The sequence below is a fragment of the Schistocerca cancellata genome, chromosome 11 (assembly GCF_023864275.1).
Source record: "Schistocerca cancellata isolate TAMUIC-IGC-003103 chromosome 11, iqSchCanc2.1, whole genome shotgun sequence".
Lineage (NCBI taxonomy): Eukaryota > Metazoa > Arthropoda > Insecta > Orthoptera > Acrididae > Schistocerca > Schistocerca cancellata.
The window spans coordinates 77,412,058-77,429,083 of NC_064636.1; the positions used below are offsets into that span (position 1 = coordinate 77,412,058).

General features: G+C 40.6%; 1 protein-coding gene across 1 annotated transcript in view; it reads left to right on the top strand.

Annotated features, from left to right (window-relative positions):
* The first annotated feature begins 620 nt into the window (after positions 1-620).
* The window catches only part of LOC126108554 (zinc finger protein 493-like), a 127,827-nt gene continuing 111,421 nt past the window's right edge, over positions 621-17,026 (top strand). The window contains exons 1-3 of the mRNA XM_049913840.1: positions 621-741; positions 10,609-10,701; positions 14,270-14,362. Coding sequence (XP_049769797.1) covers positions 10,681-10,701; positions 14,270-14,362 — 114 coding nt within the window. The 5' untranslated portion in view covers positions 621-741; positions 10,609-10,680. The remainder of the gene's footprint in view (positions 742-10,608; positions 10,702-14,269; positions 14,363-17,026) is intronic.

Below are 17,026 nucleotides of genomic sequence, written 5' to 3' on the forward strand. Positions count from 1 at the left end.
AGTGGTAGTTAGCCTACATTAGTAAGATGCAGTTAATGCGTTAAAAACATTTAGACACATTTTCCGCAATGCGTAATACGTGTTATGCTATAAATCACTCTGCCTTTCGCGCCAGTAATTTTTAATCAGTTGGCTTCAATCAATCACGTACGACTCTAATATGTAGCCTTGACAACGCTGCGGATTTATCATGTCACTATAATCCAGATTATTCGCATTTAAACCTTCTTTCTGCATTTTATTCTGTTAACGGAAGCTTCATTCAAACAATCTGGATTGATTTGACATTCCAAAACAACAGCTGAAGGCAAGTCAGTATAAACACTAGTGCCAACGTGTGACGTCACATGAGTCAACAGAGTTGTTTACAGGTCTAGTCACCAGGCAGCGCTGTCACGCTTTCAGCCTTACTGATGACGTCATGAAGCGATTCCTCGGGGCCCGCGAGACGCACGTCTTCTAGCCGCAATTTGTCACTGAAATCGCAGAAAGCAGTACGGAATTCGGCCAACAGATGGCTCACGGCGTTGAATGTGAAATGCTACTTGCAACTGCTAACTGTGACTGAAATCGCAGTTAGATTTTGTAAAGTTGTTATTGTGATATCGGTGACTTCTCAATCACTGTGATGTATAACACATACGTGATTTCCTGCCCACCACTATTGTTTTCCGTCAGAGTTCGAATGTTTGCGGGCGTTGGTTAATGGACTTAATAGCTATTAGCTATGGTTCATAGGCGGTAAGTGTGATTCGCATTCAGAAGTATATGTAAGTAGGCCTCTTGAATTGATATCGAAGAAATATGGTATAGTTCTAAGTAATAAAACTTCTTTTCCTGATTTCCATTCAGGTAGAAGTTAATAAAGTGTTTGTGTCAGGGATTTAAGCAGTTTTGGTACTAACCAGTCCAAAGTTTTTAGTTTTAGTAATAATAATATAGTATAGATATATTAGTAGTCTTTCGCGGTAACAAACATTTCATTCTCTACAATCGCACGCAAAGGTTTCTTTTTTTCGGTTCTGTCTTACTTGGCGTCCGTGCGTAGCTAGATTAGTCACGATATTAACGTAGCCTAACATAGTTGTCGTTCGTCGCGAAATTTTGTATGCGTATTACTTAGAAACTCCAGGAAACGAGCACTTATCCCTAAACGCTCTTTAATGTCATTATACTGGATGATGTCGTTCTGTCCCATTAGTAGCTTGGATGTATGACTTCCAAATTTCGTTTCCAGTAATAATATCTGTAAAGGATTATTATACTAGTACACGGTTTCTGTGATCTGATGTCATTAGAACCAGTTTGCGATGACATGTGATTCCCTTCGATCTGAGGTCTATATCTCGTCATGCAGACATTTTTATGGAATCAGTATTATGTAGCGGTGTGAAAGGAAGGTTCTGTCGCAGTGCCCCTTTAACACACAAGGTCAGTGAAGTAAAAGCGGTACTTTCGAGAAAGACTTAGTCTGCGTGGAAGATGTTACTGTAGAATGTAAATAAACTCTTGAAATTCACATAACTAATCAGAACATTGTTCCATTGTATTGAATTATACTTTATTAGGCCTCATATTTTTTACAAGATGTGGTCAGATATGTGACAAGTCTGTTGAGAAGTATAGTGGGTATTTATGTTACTTCTCTGATAACATTGGTATCTGCCCTTTCAGTATTTAAATGTGTTTTTATTTGTATATCTTTATCTCTGCTGCTGTTGGGCTACCAAATGTTATATCATTGTAAAATGAACCTTGGACACACAAACTGACAATTGTGCATTTTATGCTTAACATGAAACAGTTCAGAATTAGCCTATTTATAGTAGGCTCTATTGAAAGTAAGGTTATTTTTTTGAAGCACCAAAAGTCTTCTTACATTCTATACCAATTAAGAACTTCAAATTTTATGTAGCATCTCCCTGAACTCCATAACCTTTACATAGATCAACTGAACCTAATGGTAACAGATTTCTGCTTTCTCCCATGATGTAATGATGTTGTGGCGTGTGATGTCATGTGTGCAAACTAGAAGACAACAGGGTCATAACTATATTTTTTGTGTTTATATTATTTTTTTGTGATTTAAACTGTGTTGACAGATCGATCATTAATGTAGCCCAATGTATAGATGTGTTTGGAAAGGTGACACTTTGCCTGAGTGGTGGCAAAATAGTATCAAAGACTTCATTCAGTCCCAGCACACAGCGTATTTTTCTCACTGTGTAATGTTTCTCTCAACCTGACGATAGCTTTAGCATTTTTCTTCCACCTACATGTTATTTTGTGGATTTTGCATTTTTATGTAATAAGTTTGGCTTTTTAGCTGCATGTTTTTTTAATGTACATGTAGGTGTAATACAACAATCTCATGGATATACATATGACCAGTGGTATGATATTACATTTTTTTCTACTCATTCCATTATGCTTAAAACTGATTTTTGCATCTGAAAAGTCCAATACCTCATGCTTTGCATCCTAAAAGTATAATACCATATTTCACCATGAGGTGAACAAAAGCAAAGTACTGATCTTTCAGTTAGTGTTTGTGGCAGCAGTTTTGAGGACTTTCATTGGGTAATGTGTTGTAACCAGCTTCAAGGTGTTTACCTTGTATGTGTAACAGTTGGTATATTTCTGTTCAGATTAAGTCACCATAAAATATTAATGAAATTGAAATTAAGCCAGTTTCTGGTATGTATTAAATGTCTGTTATATCAAGCATATGTTATCATTCCTTTCTTTCTGCATCTTCAATCACCAGGTCACATAAGTTCAGTGTTTAAAAGATAGTATAAATTTGTGACAGATATGAAACTATGAAGCGCAGATTCCAGACATAGCTTCTGATCAGTGCATTTTTCAAAGGTTGTAAAGCTGCTAAGAGTAGACAAAAAGGAGCTCTCTAGTGAAACTGAAGAGGCAGCAGTTTTTTAAGAGTTGCAGGTTGCTTTCTAATTTACTCAATTATATTTAGAGGGCACAATTATATATAAAGATAGGGAGTATAGCAACAGTTTGTCTGATTTCTGTTTCTTTAGTCGGTTCATTACATATCCCTGAAGACTGTCCTGGATGACATCTGTGGAACATAATGAATGCATGTATATTGTTTGTGTTAGAATTTACAAAAAAAATTTGTGAATGTGTATCTGTGAAAAACTGATTCAAGAAAAGCAGTTTCAATAATTCTCTTATGTAAAAAAAGATACAGATTCATTGTTTTTGAGTGTGTGTATCTTTTCATGGTCACTGAATGGAAACGGTAGTAGTGGCATTAGTAGAAATAATATTTTTATACCATGGATATTTGGTTGTAGAAACTGTACACAGTATCTGCTGACACCTTGTGATCTGTTTTCTTTTGTGTGAAATGTGGATACTGTGTTGCTTAAGAAGCATTTATTACAAGTATTTTGTTGTATGAAATGAATGCTGTCATGGTCATACTGTGATTTTAATTCGATCGTCTTTTGGGACATTCTTTCTGCCAGGAAAACTTTTGTTTTTGAGACTGCTGGTTTTGGATACACATCCATATCAGATCTTAAGAGCTCTAGACAGGTTGGTCCTGCTGGAAGGAACAGTGATAGCCATTTAATCAGTTTAGTACATTCGTGAGTGTTCTGTATATCATTATTCTTTAAAATACTAACGGTAGCTTAAAAACCGAAACTTTTAATCTTTTCAACTAAATTGAAATGTGAGCTGGGCTATCTCTCCTTCCAGTTATTTGGAAATTGGGGTCATCAGTCTTCTCAAAATGTCAGTCATCTGTGTTCCTGTTACTATTAAAAATGCCGTTAGTCCAAACACATGAAAAAGTACGGAAATGTTTCTCTACTTACTGTTTTCAGCTCTGTATGAGAATATTCCTAGTTTAACCACATTTAGCTGTTGAATCAGATTCTACTTAAAAAAGTCTACAAGACCACCTTGCATTGCATTTGCAAGACTTGAGGTGTGTTTCCTGGCAGGGTTAAGCATTCTGTAGCAGCAGTCATCTACAAAACTATAGATAAGCGAATCACCTATAAAGACAGGCCTAGACTGAAGTGACAAGTCATGGGATACCTCCTAATATTGTCAGACCTCATTTTTACTAATGTAGTGCAGAACCAGGCGTGGCATGGATGCAAGGCATTGGCAGAAATAGTGAGCCACACTGCCTCTGTAGCCATCCATAACTGCGAAAGTGTTGCCGGTGTAAGATTTTGTGCACGGGCCGACCTGTGAATTATGTCCCATAGATGTTTGATGAGATTCATCACCAGTGATCTGGATGGCCAAATCGTTCAATCAAATAGTTCAGAATGTTCTTCAAACCTGTAGCAAACAACTGGGGTCCCAGTGACACGGTGCCTTGTCATCCATAAAAATTCATTCATTTGAATTGCTTGAAATGGTCTCAAAGTAGCTGAACATAACAATTCCCAGTCAATGATCAGTTCAGCTGGACCAGAGGGCCCAGTCCATTTCCATGTAAACACACTGTTATGAAAACACCACCAGCTTGCACTTAGCCTTGTTGACAACCTTCATCAATGGCTTCATGGGGCCTGCGCTGTGCTCAAATCCAACCACCTGCTCTTACCAGCTGAAACGAGGACTTACCTGACCAGGCCACAATTTTCCAGTTGTCTAGGGCCCAACCGATACGGTCAAGAGCCCAGGAGAGGCACTGCAGGTGCTGTTCACATAGGCACTCACATCAGTCACTTGTTGCCATAGCCCACTAATTTCAGATTTCGACGCAATGTCCTAACGGGTATGTTGGTTGTACATCCCACATTGATTGATGCGGTTATTTCACACAGTGTTGCTTTCTGTTAGCAGTGACAGCTCTACGAAAATACTGCTGCCGTCGGTTGTTAAGTAAAGACTGTCGGCCACTGTGTTGTCCGTGGTGAGAGGTAATGCCTGAAATTTGCTACTCTCGCCACATTCGTGACACTGTGTATCTCGGAATATTGAATTCCCTAACAATTTCTGAAATGGAATTTCCCATGCGTCGAGCTCCAGCAACCATTCTGTATTCAAAGTCCATTAATTCCTTTCGTGGGGCCATAATCGTGTCGGAAACCTTTTCATAAGAATCACCTGAGTACAAATGACACCTTCGCCAATGCCCTGCCCTGCTACATCTTATGTACGCGATACTCCTGCCATCTGTATATGTGCGTATCACTGTCGCATTGCTCTTGTCACCTCAATGTATAAGGGCTGTCCCAGAAGTACCCAACAAACAAAAGACAGTTTTTATGTAATGCTGAAAATGTATCGTGTGTCTCTGCAATATGAAATGATGTTGCATAAATTTCAGTAAATGACGATTGTGTTGGCATTTTAAGGAGCTATTTACAGTTTTTATACCTTAATGATAAATTATTTTATTTGAATATGATAAATTATTTTATTTGAATATGATAAATTATTTTATTTGAATATAATAGAGGGAAACATTCCACGTGGGAAAAATATATCTAAAAACAAAGATGATGAGACTTACCAAACAAAAGCACTGGCAGGTCGATAGACACACAAACAAACACAAACATACGCACAAAATTCAAGGGAGAGGGTAAGGAGTCATTCCAATCCCGGTAGTGGAAAGACTTACCTTAGGGGGGGAAAAAAAGGACAGGTATACACTCGCGTGCACACACACATATCCATCCGCATATACACAGACACAAGCAGACATTTGTAAAGGCAAAGAGTTTGGGCAGAAATGTCAGTCGAGGCGGAAGTACAGAGGCAAAGATGTTGTTGAAAGACAGGTGAGGTATGAGCGGCGGAAAATTGAAATTAGAAATTAGCGGAGATTGAGGCCTGGCGGATAGCAAGAAGAGAGGATATGCTGAAGGGCAAGTTCCCATCTCCGGAGTTCTGACAGGTTGGTGTTAGTGGGAAGTATCCAGATAACCCGGACGGTGTAACACTGTACCAAGATGTGCTGGCCGTGCACCGAGGCATGTTTAGCCACAGGGTGATCCTCATTACCAACAAACACTGTCTGCCTGTGTCCATTCATGCGAATGGACAGTTTGTTGCTGGTCATTCCCACATAGAACGCTTCACAGTGTAGGCAGGTCAGTTGGTAAATCACGTGGGTGCTTTCACACGTGGCGCTGCCTTTGATCATGTACACCCTCCGGATTACAGGACTGGACAGACATACCAACAATTAAAGGGAATAGCCATGGGTACCAGGATGGCCCCCTCGTACGCCAACCTATTCATGGGTCGCTTAGAGGAAGCCTTCTTGGTTACCCAGGGCTGCCAACCCAAAGTTTGGTACAGATTTATTGATGACATTTTCATGATCTGGACTCACAGTGAAGAACAACTCCGGAATTTCCTCTCCAACCTCAACTCCTTTGGTTCCAACAGATTCACCTGGTCCTACTCTAAATCCCATGCCACTTTCCTTGACGTTGACCTCCACCTGTCCAATGGCCAGCTTCACACGCCTGTCCACATCAAACCCACCAACAAGCAACAGTACCTCCATTATGACAGCTGCCACCCATTCCACATCAAACGGTCCCTTCCCTACAGCCTAGGTCTTCGTGGCAAACGAATCTGCTCCAGTCTGGAATACTTGAACCATTACACCAACAACCTGAAAACAGCTTTTGCATCCCGCAACTACCCTCCCGACCTGGTACAGAAGCAAATAACCAGAGCCACTTCCTCAAACCCGGAACCTTCCACAGAAGAACCCCAAAAGTGCCCCACTTGTGACAGGATACTTTCCGGAACTGGATCAGATTCTGAATGTGGCTCTCCAGCAGGGATACGGCTTCCTCAAATCCTGCCCTGAAATGAGATCCATCCTTCATGAAATCCTCCCCACTCCACCTAGAGTGTCTTTCCGCCGTCCACCTAACCTTCGTAACCTCTTAGTTCGTCCCTATGAAATCCCCAAACCACCTTCCCTACCCTCTGGCTCCCTACCCTTGTAACCGCCCCCGGTGTAAAACCTGTCCCATGCACCCTCCCACCACCACCTATTCCAGTCCTGTAACCCGGAGGGTGTACACGATCAAAGGCAGAGCCACGTGTGAAAGCACCCACGTGATTTACCAACTGACCTGCCTACACTGTGAAGCGTTCTATGTGGGAATGACCAGCAACAAACTGTCCATTCGCATGAATGGACACAGGCAGACAGTGTTTGTTGGTAATGAGGATCACCCTGTGGCTAAACATGCCTTGGTGCACGGCCAGCACATCTTGGCACAGTGTTACACCATGCGGGTTATCTGGATACTTCCCACTAACACCAACCTGTCAGAACTCCGGGAGATGGGAACTTGCCTTTCAGCATATCCTCTCTTCTCGCTATCCGCCAGGCCTCAATCTCCGCTAATTTCTAATTTCAATTTGCTGCCGCTCATACCTCACCTGTCTTTCAACAACATCTTTGCCTCTGTACTTCCGCCTCGACTGACATCTCTGCCCAAACTCTTTGCCTTTACAAATGTCGGCTTGTGTCTGTGTACATGCAGATGGATATGTGTGTGTGTGTGTGCGCGCGAGTGTATACCTGTCCTTTTTTCCCCCTAAGGTAAGTCTTTCCGCTCCCGGGATTGGAATGACTCTTTACCCTCTCCCTTAAAACCCACATCCTTTCGTCTTTCCCTCTCCTTCCCACTTTCCTGATGAAGCAACCGTTGGTTGCGAAAGCTTGAATTTTGTGTGTATGTTTGTATTTGTTTGTGTGTCTGTCGACCTGACAGCGCTTTTGTTTGGTAAGTCTCATCATCTTTGTTTTTAGATATAAATTATTTTATTTGTTATGCTTACTCTAAATTCATGCTGTGATGACATTCTGGCTGTAGAAAAATATATTTAAATTCAGTTGCCAATTGTTCACAGTAGTGGACTGATCCCCACAACTATTGGTACAAAACTGAAAGAACAGATGTTCAACAATCCATTGTTGTAAAGAGAGAGAGAGAGAGAGAGAGAGAGAGAGAGAGAGAGAGAGAGAGAGAGAGAGAGAGAGAGACCGACCCCTTCCATCTCTGTCAGATGTACCACTGATTTAACGCTGGGCTCTAATGGATTAGTTACTCACACATTGTGTGTTTACTCAGTTCATCGGGAATGTATGTCACAAGAACTTATATCTGTTTCCTAAACTGTGAATGAATTTATAGGATATTATTTTTTTCTATTCTGTTTTTATGGTTTTTGTGGAGGTGTTGTTTTTCGATACTAGTTATTTTATCAACCTGCTGTTGATAATGCCTGTTGTTACATTCTTCTCTATATAAGTAATTCCACTATACTTTGTTTTTTGATGTATAACATTCTCCTCCATTACCTTTTACTAATGTTTAAAATGAAATGGTATTCAATGGTGTCATCCAGATGTTGTTAAAAGCATAATTTGGTTTAGAATTATGTTGTGCAATTGTTAATCCAACAACGCTACATGAAAATTTTTGAACTAAATTATCATTACTTAACTTTGCTGCCATTGTCCACTGTAGGCTTGTCATCAGTTAGGCTTTGTTGTCAACAAATAATTCTGATTTCACTTGCTTGCTAAAGGACTGTTTAGGTTCTACTTCTGTAATTTGTCAACAAGTTGAACAAAAGTCACAGTTGTTTGTATCACATTTACTTAGTGTTTAATCAACAAACATGTCTCCCTTCTCTCCAAGAACTGGCAGACTTACACGCTAAGTGACTAACATTAACACTCACCAAACATTAACTCGCATACAAAATGACTAGCGATGATGGTGTCCCATTGTAACTCATAGATGTTACATTTTTATGGTTTACATTGAAAGATGTGCTTTATAGTTTGGTTATGTGTTATAACATTTACATTGCAGAAGTTCTTCAAATTACAATCCAATATTTATTTAAAAACTAATAACAGAAGATTTAATTCTTTTCAAGCACAAAAAATTTAATTCTTTTCAAATATTTCTCTCAAATTTAAAGTGAACACATCCTTTCACATTTTGAAGTATTTTCTTCTTATTATTATTATTATCATCGTTAAAACACAATCAATATTCACAATGACAATATGGTACATAAATTGGTACATTTCAAATTCATGGCACTTTTTTCTGTCTCTTTCTTTTCTCTTCCCAAAAACCTTTCATAAAATCACTGTGTTTCTTCTTCCTCTCTTCTGTCCACTTCTTTCCTGGTTTCTTCTCTTTTGGTGTTTCTTCGAATTTCTGTTTGTTGATTTTTTCTCTGTATTTTCCTCTGTTTGATATTTCTTCTGTGGAGATGTTTAGATTTTTGAGGTCTTCCGTGGTTTCCTTTACCCAGTTAGTTTTCATCTTATTCGTCACCACTATGTTAAAAATCTTCTTGGTCAGCCTATTTTCATTCATCCTATGAATGTGCCCATAGAATTTTGCCCTTCTTTTTCTGATATTGTCTGTAATTGTCTCTGCCTGTTTGTACAATTCCTTTGTTGGTCTCTTTATCCAGATCCCCTGTCTCTGAACTGGCCTATAGATCTTTCTCAGAATTTTCCTCTCTTGCTTTCCATTTCCTTGATTTTAGTTCTTCCTCTGATTACTGTTGTTTCTGAGGCATACAAGGCCTCAGGTAAGACTACTGTTTTGTAATGTCTTAATTTGGCATTGACAGAAATATTTCTTTTATTGTAATGGTTCCATGTAAGTGTGTATGCTTTTTGTAGTTTTGTAACCCTTTCTTCATTGGCTGTTGATGTATTTTCTTATATTATATTTTAATATATTTGTTCCTAAGTGAAATAATTTTCTTTAATTTATTCAGTCAATTTGTGAAGTATTTTTATGTGTCGGGTAATCTGCTCATCAGAGTGTATCAGGTTCTCCAAGTGTCTGTAAGTATCAAATAATCAGATGGTTTGTGGTGTATTGCATGTTTGGGTTTGTGGTGAAAACAGGATCATTGACCAGTTCAATTACAGTTACTGCTTTCATAACAACTGGATAATGGCTAAATCTGGCCATGGTTTTTAAAATTAAGTTAGAAGTTTCATTGGGACTGTTGCTTTATTCCAAAGAGAAATTAGAGCTCATTCGAAGGCTTACCAACTGCCTCCGCCTCGCACACCATTCAGTTACAGAAAAGGAGGAACTTGTAGCAATACCAAAAGTACACTTGAAGTTAGGTGGCTTGTGGAGCCTGGATGTGGATGCGGAACACTAGTGACAGCAAACATGGACAGTATTCAGTTTTTCCAACTGGTGTATGATGGGGTTATAAAAAATGGTGTGCGATAGAACAAGTGTCTTCACCCATTGCTCCAATTACGTATTCCTGTTAACATTTTTTGTCAACAGCGTCATTAAACTGTACCAGACAAATTTTAGGCCACTCTCTAAATTAGGTACGTAAATTTCATATTGAACCACAATATCCAAAATTGCATTTCTCATTGACATTTATCACAGGAAACACCCTCGGAGCGATCCATTTTTTGGATGGCCACCTCCAGAAATCTCAAAAGGAAACATTGTCATAAATATCACAAACGAAGTACTGTAGAGTCTTAATAAACTATGACCAGTATGTGCAAAGATGTATATGCAGTATCCAGTGACAGTGATGTTTTTACCTTATTTTCAGATTCCAAAAGACCCGTTAGTAGCTGCAGGATTTACAGAGAGAATCAAGAAAGAATCAGAAGTACAAATTGGGATGGCTCTCGTTGTGAACTATGTAAGTATTCAATTTACACACATTATGTGAAAATGTTCAGTTATTGTGCTTGCATTAAAGTTAAGTGCATAGTATGAAGGCAACACACATTATTTCCAAGTGCACTCAATAGTGTATGTAAAATATTTATCTCCCAGGGCAACAAAATGAGGCGAAAAGTCTGTCTAGCAAATAAATGACAATCTATAATTTGCTGATCATGATATAGCAGAGATGTTGAGTCGCATACAGGCACAACAGAAAGGCTGTTAAAAATTAAGCTTTTGGCCAACAAGGCCTTCATCGGAAGTAAACATTGGACATGTACACACATGGCCACAGTCTGGTTGCTGAGGCCAGATTCAATCTGTAATTTCCCATTCACTGTGCACCTAGTAGTTGCTATTGTAATATTCCTCTGTTCATGTGATACTCGGGAAACCAAATGACCAGTAAATAGAAAGAACCAGATGCATGTTGCAGGATGGTATGCAAACATATGTATCTGCTTCTTTCTGCAACCAACGATAACTCAAACTGATATTTAATTCTTCAGTCATCTGGTGAATAGTCTGAGACTACAGTTTTTCTCAGTTTACTGCACCATGACCAGCTGTATAAAGTGAAGTCCTACCCAAGGACGCAAGGGGGGCACCCAAAAGTAACCGGAATCGTAATGCTGACATCGTGTAGTTGTAGTAGCAGGTTTCGCCGCCAGAGGGTTATAGTAGGATCTCTGCTGAGTCATTCTGCCACGCTGCGTCACCCAGTAGTGAGAAGTGTGGTTTCTTTGGCAGTTCTTTCAGTGTGCGTACAGTGCAGACGCGGCATGAGGAAATGGCTAGTTCTTACGAACAACGTGTGGCAGTGAAGTTTTGTTTCTTGCTCGGCAAGCATGCAGCAGAAACTGTTGTGACAGTCAAGACTGCCTACAAAGACCATGCATGCTCTTAGTAAAATGCAAGTGTATGAATGGTTTTCTCAGTTTAAAAAGGGAGAAATGGTGGTTGAAGATCAGCCCTGTTCCAGTCGACCTTCAATTGTTTGAAGCAAAGACAATATTGACAAAATTTGTTCTGTGAATTGTCCCACATTTTTAACAAGATTTGGGGAGATATTTTTAATGTGTCAACGGGGTGGCTGGCCCACCCAAATTTTTTCATAAGTGTTCAGCCAGTCTCATTTCCCTGTGCTGTTCTTTTAACTCTTTTGTGGTTTGTATTCACTCTTTTACTTTCTTGATTAACTATCTTGCCTCCTTGTTGGTTTTAATGCATGCGAGAGTGCCTGTGCGATAGTCATTGTGTGATCGTTTCGTGTGTATGCGTGTATGACAGTTTTCGTTTGTTTTCTTCGATGTCAGGGTAACCCCAGTGGGCTTTCCACCATGTTGATCGAACTTAATATACCTCATAGGTCGGGTTGCCACCTTTTTTATTTGTCAGGTTGTAATGATGGAGTCGCCCATGATCTGTCCGGTAAGATAATCAACATTGCCGTTTCCCACTTGACAGGCCTCGTTTGCTGTTGGCCTGTTCCGAGGTGGAGCTCGGCCATTGCCACCGCTATCCGCAATCGTCATCGTGCCTTGCAACGTCTCGTGCGGCACCTGTCCTCTGCCGGTCTTATTATGTTTAAATGTCTTCACACTAAAGCCCGTCCCTTAATCAAACAGAGCAAGTGGGTGTGTTGGGAACACTTTGTCTCTTCTCTAGGTTGTTCTGTCCCTTCATCACTCATGTGTGCTACACACCACACCCTCCAAGGTTGTCTGTGGCAGTCATAAATTCCGGGCCTTGCCATTCCAGGTCGCCTGTGTACAGATCCATCAGTTTTCGTGGAACACCCTTGACCCATTTTGCAATGGCATCGATGTCGGCCTGGTATCCAGCTGCCTTTCGGACTGAAGCTTTCTGCGTTTGTTTTACCTCTTTTCAAGCAGAATCCTCCAGCATACACTTTTTTTGAATGCGAGCTGCTTCTGGTTTCCTCTTCTTTCCACGATTCAGCTCCTGGCCCTGAATCCATCCACAACCAATTGCTTCAACACTTCAGCTCTTTGCAGTGCCAAAACCACCTCCAGGTGTTGAACCATATTTGGCTCCAATGCGTCTTCCCCTCTCAGTGGAGAGACACTGTTCTGGTTCCAGTCCATAAGCCTGACGAGGATCCGCTGTCCCTTGATTGTGACCGACCACTCCGTCCCTGACCAATGCTCCCTGCAATTTACTAGAACAGAGGGCGGCTCATCGGCTCAGTCGTGACTTCGAATCTCGGGACCTTTTGTCTCGTTACCGGTGTGGCTTTCATCAGGGATGGTCTCCAATCGATCATCTGCTTCAATTCGAAACCACAGTTCAGCAGGCCTTTTCCCAGCCCCCATCATCTTGTCACAGTTTTTTTTTCTTTTTTTAATCGTAATAAGATCAATAACAAAGCTTGCCGCCATCATATCCTCGAGTGGGGCCCTCTTTTGATTTTTATTCAGAAGCTCCCGTCACACATGTCATTCAGAGTTTGGGTTGGCAACTTTTTCTATACAAAGGGAATAGAAAATAATAGTTGTCCTATCACACTTCCCAGGGGCAGTCCTGCCGATACTCTTGTCTCTGATAACACTCGCCATTGAGGACAACATACTGGGTTCTATTACTTAAGAAGTCTTCGAGCCACTCACATATCTGGTAATATATTCCTATGCTCCTACCTGTGTTAACAGTCTGCACTGGGGTGCTGTGCCAAGTGTTTCCCGGAAATTAGGAATATTGAATCTACCTGTTAGCCTCTATCCCAATTTGTGGGGTATCATGTAGGGAAAAGGAAAATTGAGGTTTACAAGAGCAATGCTTTCTAAATCCGTACTGATTTGGGGACAGAAGCTTTTCTGTATCGAGGAAATTTATTATATTCGAAGTTAGACAATTTTCAAGAATTGTGCAGCATTCTGATGTTAAGGCTGGGTCTGTAATTTTCTGGATCTGCTTTTTTACTTTTCATCTATACAGGAGTCAAATGCATTTCTTTTCTTGTCAGTTGTGACTTTGCACAGGGTGAGAGACTTGTGATAAATGCAAATTAAGTAAGGGATAGGCACATACAAGACTGGGAGCATCTCTCTCTCTCTCTCTCTCTCTCTCTCTCTCTCTCTCTCTCTGTGTGTGTGTGTGTGTGTGTGTGTGTGTGTGTGTGTGTGTGTGTGTGTGTGTGTCAAAGTGATGTTGTGCAGCGTCGTGACGTGTCCGGTGCTCCGTCGAAGAAGAAGCTGCGTTATGTTGCATACCTTCGGTTTGTTGACTACTACTGGTAGCATTTTCATAGTCTGCTCTTCGGAATCCCAGAGCGGTACGCAGGTTGTACGCCATCCTGAAATGTCCAACACATAATACAACCGTGCCAATGCCTGCCACCTATAATGTAAGCAATATTCATGCTGACAAGCACACTTATATAACAGTTCACACTGATATAACTTTAATGATCTTATTTCTTTTCATCTTGTTTTACCCCCTGTTCATTCTGGCACCCAGTGACCACTAGACTTCAAGCTGAGAGATGTTGCAAATATACCTCTATTTCACCCTTTTTTCAGGTTCTCGGAGACCCATCAGCTGTTTTGGAATGTGCCAACAAGATTAAGGAAGAGCTGAAAGAAAAGGGTGAACAGGATAGAGCAGAGGCTACTGTAAGTACTTCTGCTGTACCATGTACTATACTGCAAGGTAGACCACTAGGTTTTAGAAAAGTCGTGCTAAAATGATTCTTCGTTCCTCCACAGCAGTAAAGAAGAAAGAAAGAAGGGCAAATAGTAAATGTCTGTTCTGTGCCACAGCTTCTAAATTTGGTAAATTTCTTTTTGGAATATTCTCATCAGTAAAAAGCATTTATTGCATTTCAGAATCCCTGCAGAGTGGAAAGAAAATGAAAAATATTGCCTGTTAACCACATGATCCACAGATTTTCTGAAAATCTGTTTGGAGGTTTGAAAGCACCACAAGTAGCAGAGATGACAGCAGTGCTCGTTGTACATTGGCTTTAATTTTTTTCATGACAGTTGCCTCTCGAGTGTACTCTTGTAAATATACTGAGGTGATAAGTCGCGGGACCTCCTTTTCCGCAGTGTAGTGCAACAGTTCGATGTGGCATGGACTCGATAAGCCATTGGAAGTCCCCTACAGAAATATTGAACCATGATGTTTTTATGGCTATCCATAATTGCAAAGGTGTTGCCAATTCAGGATATTGTGTGTGAACTGACGTCTCGATTATGTCCCATAAATGTTGGATGGTATTCATGTTGGGCAATGTGGGTGGCCAATCGTTAACTCGAATTGTCAAGAATGTTCTTCGAACCAGTCGTGAACAATTGTTGCCTGGTGACATGGCATTGTTGTTTCGGAACATAAAGCCTGTGAATGGCTGCAACTGGTCTCCAAGTAGGCAACCATAACCATTTCCAGTTAATGTTCACTTCAGTTGGACCAGATGGTCCAGTCTATTCCATGTAAACTTAGCCCACGCAATTATGGAGCCACCACCGAGTCTGTTGATAATGTGAGTCCATAGCTTTGTGGGCTCTGTGGACACTTGAATCCTACCGTCAGCTCTTCCCAACTGAAATTGGAGCTCAACTGACCGAGCCACAACTTTACAATCATCTTAAGGTCCGACCGCTACTGTCATGAGCCCACGACAAGCACTGCAGGTGATGCTGAGCTGTTAGCAAAGGCACTCACATTGGTCATCAGCTGTCATAGCTTGTTGTTGTTGTGGTCTTCAGTCCAGAGACTGGTTTGATGCAGCTCTCCATGCTACTCTATCCTGTGCAAGCTGCTTCGTCTCCCAGTACCTACTGCAACCTACATCCTTCTGAATCTGCTTAGTGTATTCATCTCTTGGCCTCCCTCTATAATTTTTACCCTCCTCGCTGCCCTCCAGTACTAAATTGGTGATCCCTTGATGCCTCAGAACATGTCCTACCAACCAGTCCTTTCTTCTAGTCAAGCTGTGCCATAAATTCCTCTTCTCCCCATTTCTGTTCAGTACCATTTCATTAGTTACATGATCCATCTAATCTTCAGCATTCTTCTGTAGCACCACATTTCAAAAGCTTCTAATCTCTTATTGCCTAAATTATTTATCGACCATGTTTCACTTCCATACATGGCTACACTCCACACAAATACTTTCAGTAACGACTTCCTGACACTTAAATCTATACTCGATGTTAACTTATTTCCCTTCTTCAGAAACGCTTTCCTTGCCATTGCCAGTCTACATTTTATATCCTACTCATTTACTACTTTAAGTGTCTCATTTCCTAATCTAATTCCCTCAGCATCACCCGACTTAATTCGACTACATTCCATTATCCTCGTTTTGCTTTTGTTGATGTTCATGTTATACCCTCCTTTCAAGACACTGTCCATTCCATTAAACTGCTCTTCCCAGTCCTTTGCTGTCTCTGCCAGAATTACTATGTCATCGGTGAACCTCAAAGCTGTTATTACTTCTCCATGGATTTTAATTCCTACTCCAAATTTTTTTTTTTGATTCCTTTACTGCTTGCTCAATATACAGATTGAATAACATTGGGGATAGGCTACAACCCTGTCTCACTCCCTTCTCGACCTCTGCTTCTCTTTCATGCCCCTCAACTCTTATAACTGCCATCTGCTTTCTGTACAAATTGTAAATAGCCTTTCGCTCCCTGTATTTTACCCCTGCCACCTTCAGAATTTGAAAAAGAATGTTCCAGTCAACATTGTCAAAAGCTTGCTCTAAGTCTACAAATGCTATAAACGTAGGTTTGCCTTTTCTTAATCTAGCTTCTAAGATAAGTCGTAGGGTCATTATTGCCTCACGTGTTCCAACATTTCTACGGAATCCAAACTGATCTTCCCCGAGGTTGGCTTCTACCAGTTTTTCCATTCGTCTATAAAGAACTCATGTTACTATTTTGCAATGTCTAATTTGGGCACACTGTCCTAAAGGACACGTTCGTGATGCATCCCACATTGATTTCTGACGTTATGTGAAACAATGTTACTTGTCTGTTAGCACTGACAACTCTGTGTAAACACCGCTGCTCTTGGTCATTAAATTAAGGCCGTCAACCATTGCATTGTCCACGGTGAGAGACAATGCCTGAAACTTGGTATTCTCGGCACACCCCTGATGCTGTGGAATCAGAATATTGAATTCTGTAACAATTTCTGAAATGGAATGGGCTGTGTGTCTGACTCCAACTATCATTCTGCATTCAAAGTCTGTTAATTCCCATTGTGAAGCCATAACCACATTGGAAACATTTTCACGTGAATTGTCTGAGTGCAATAGACACTGCCGT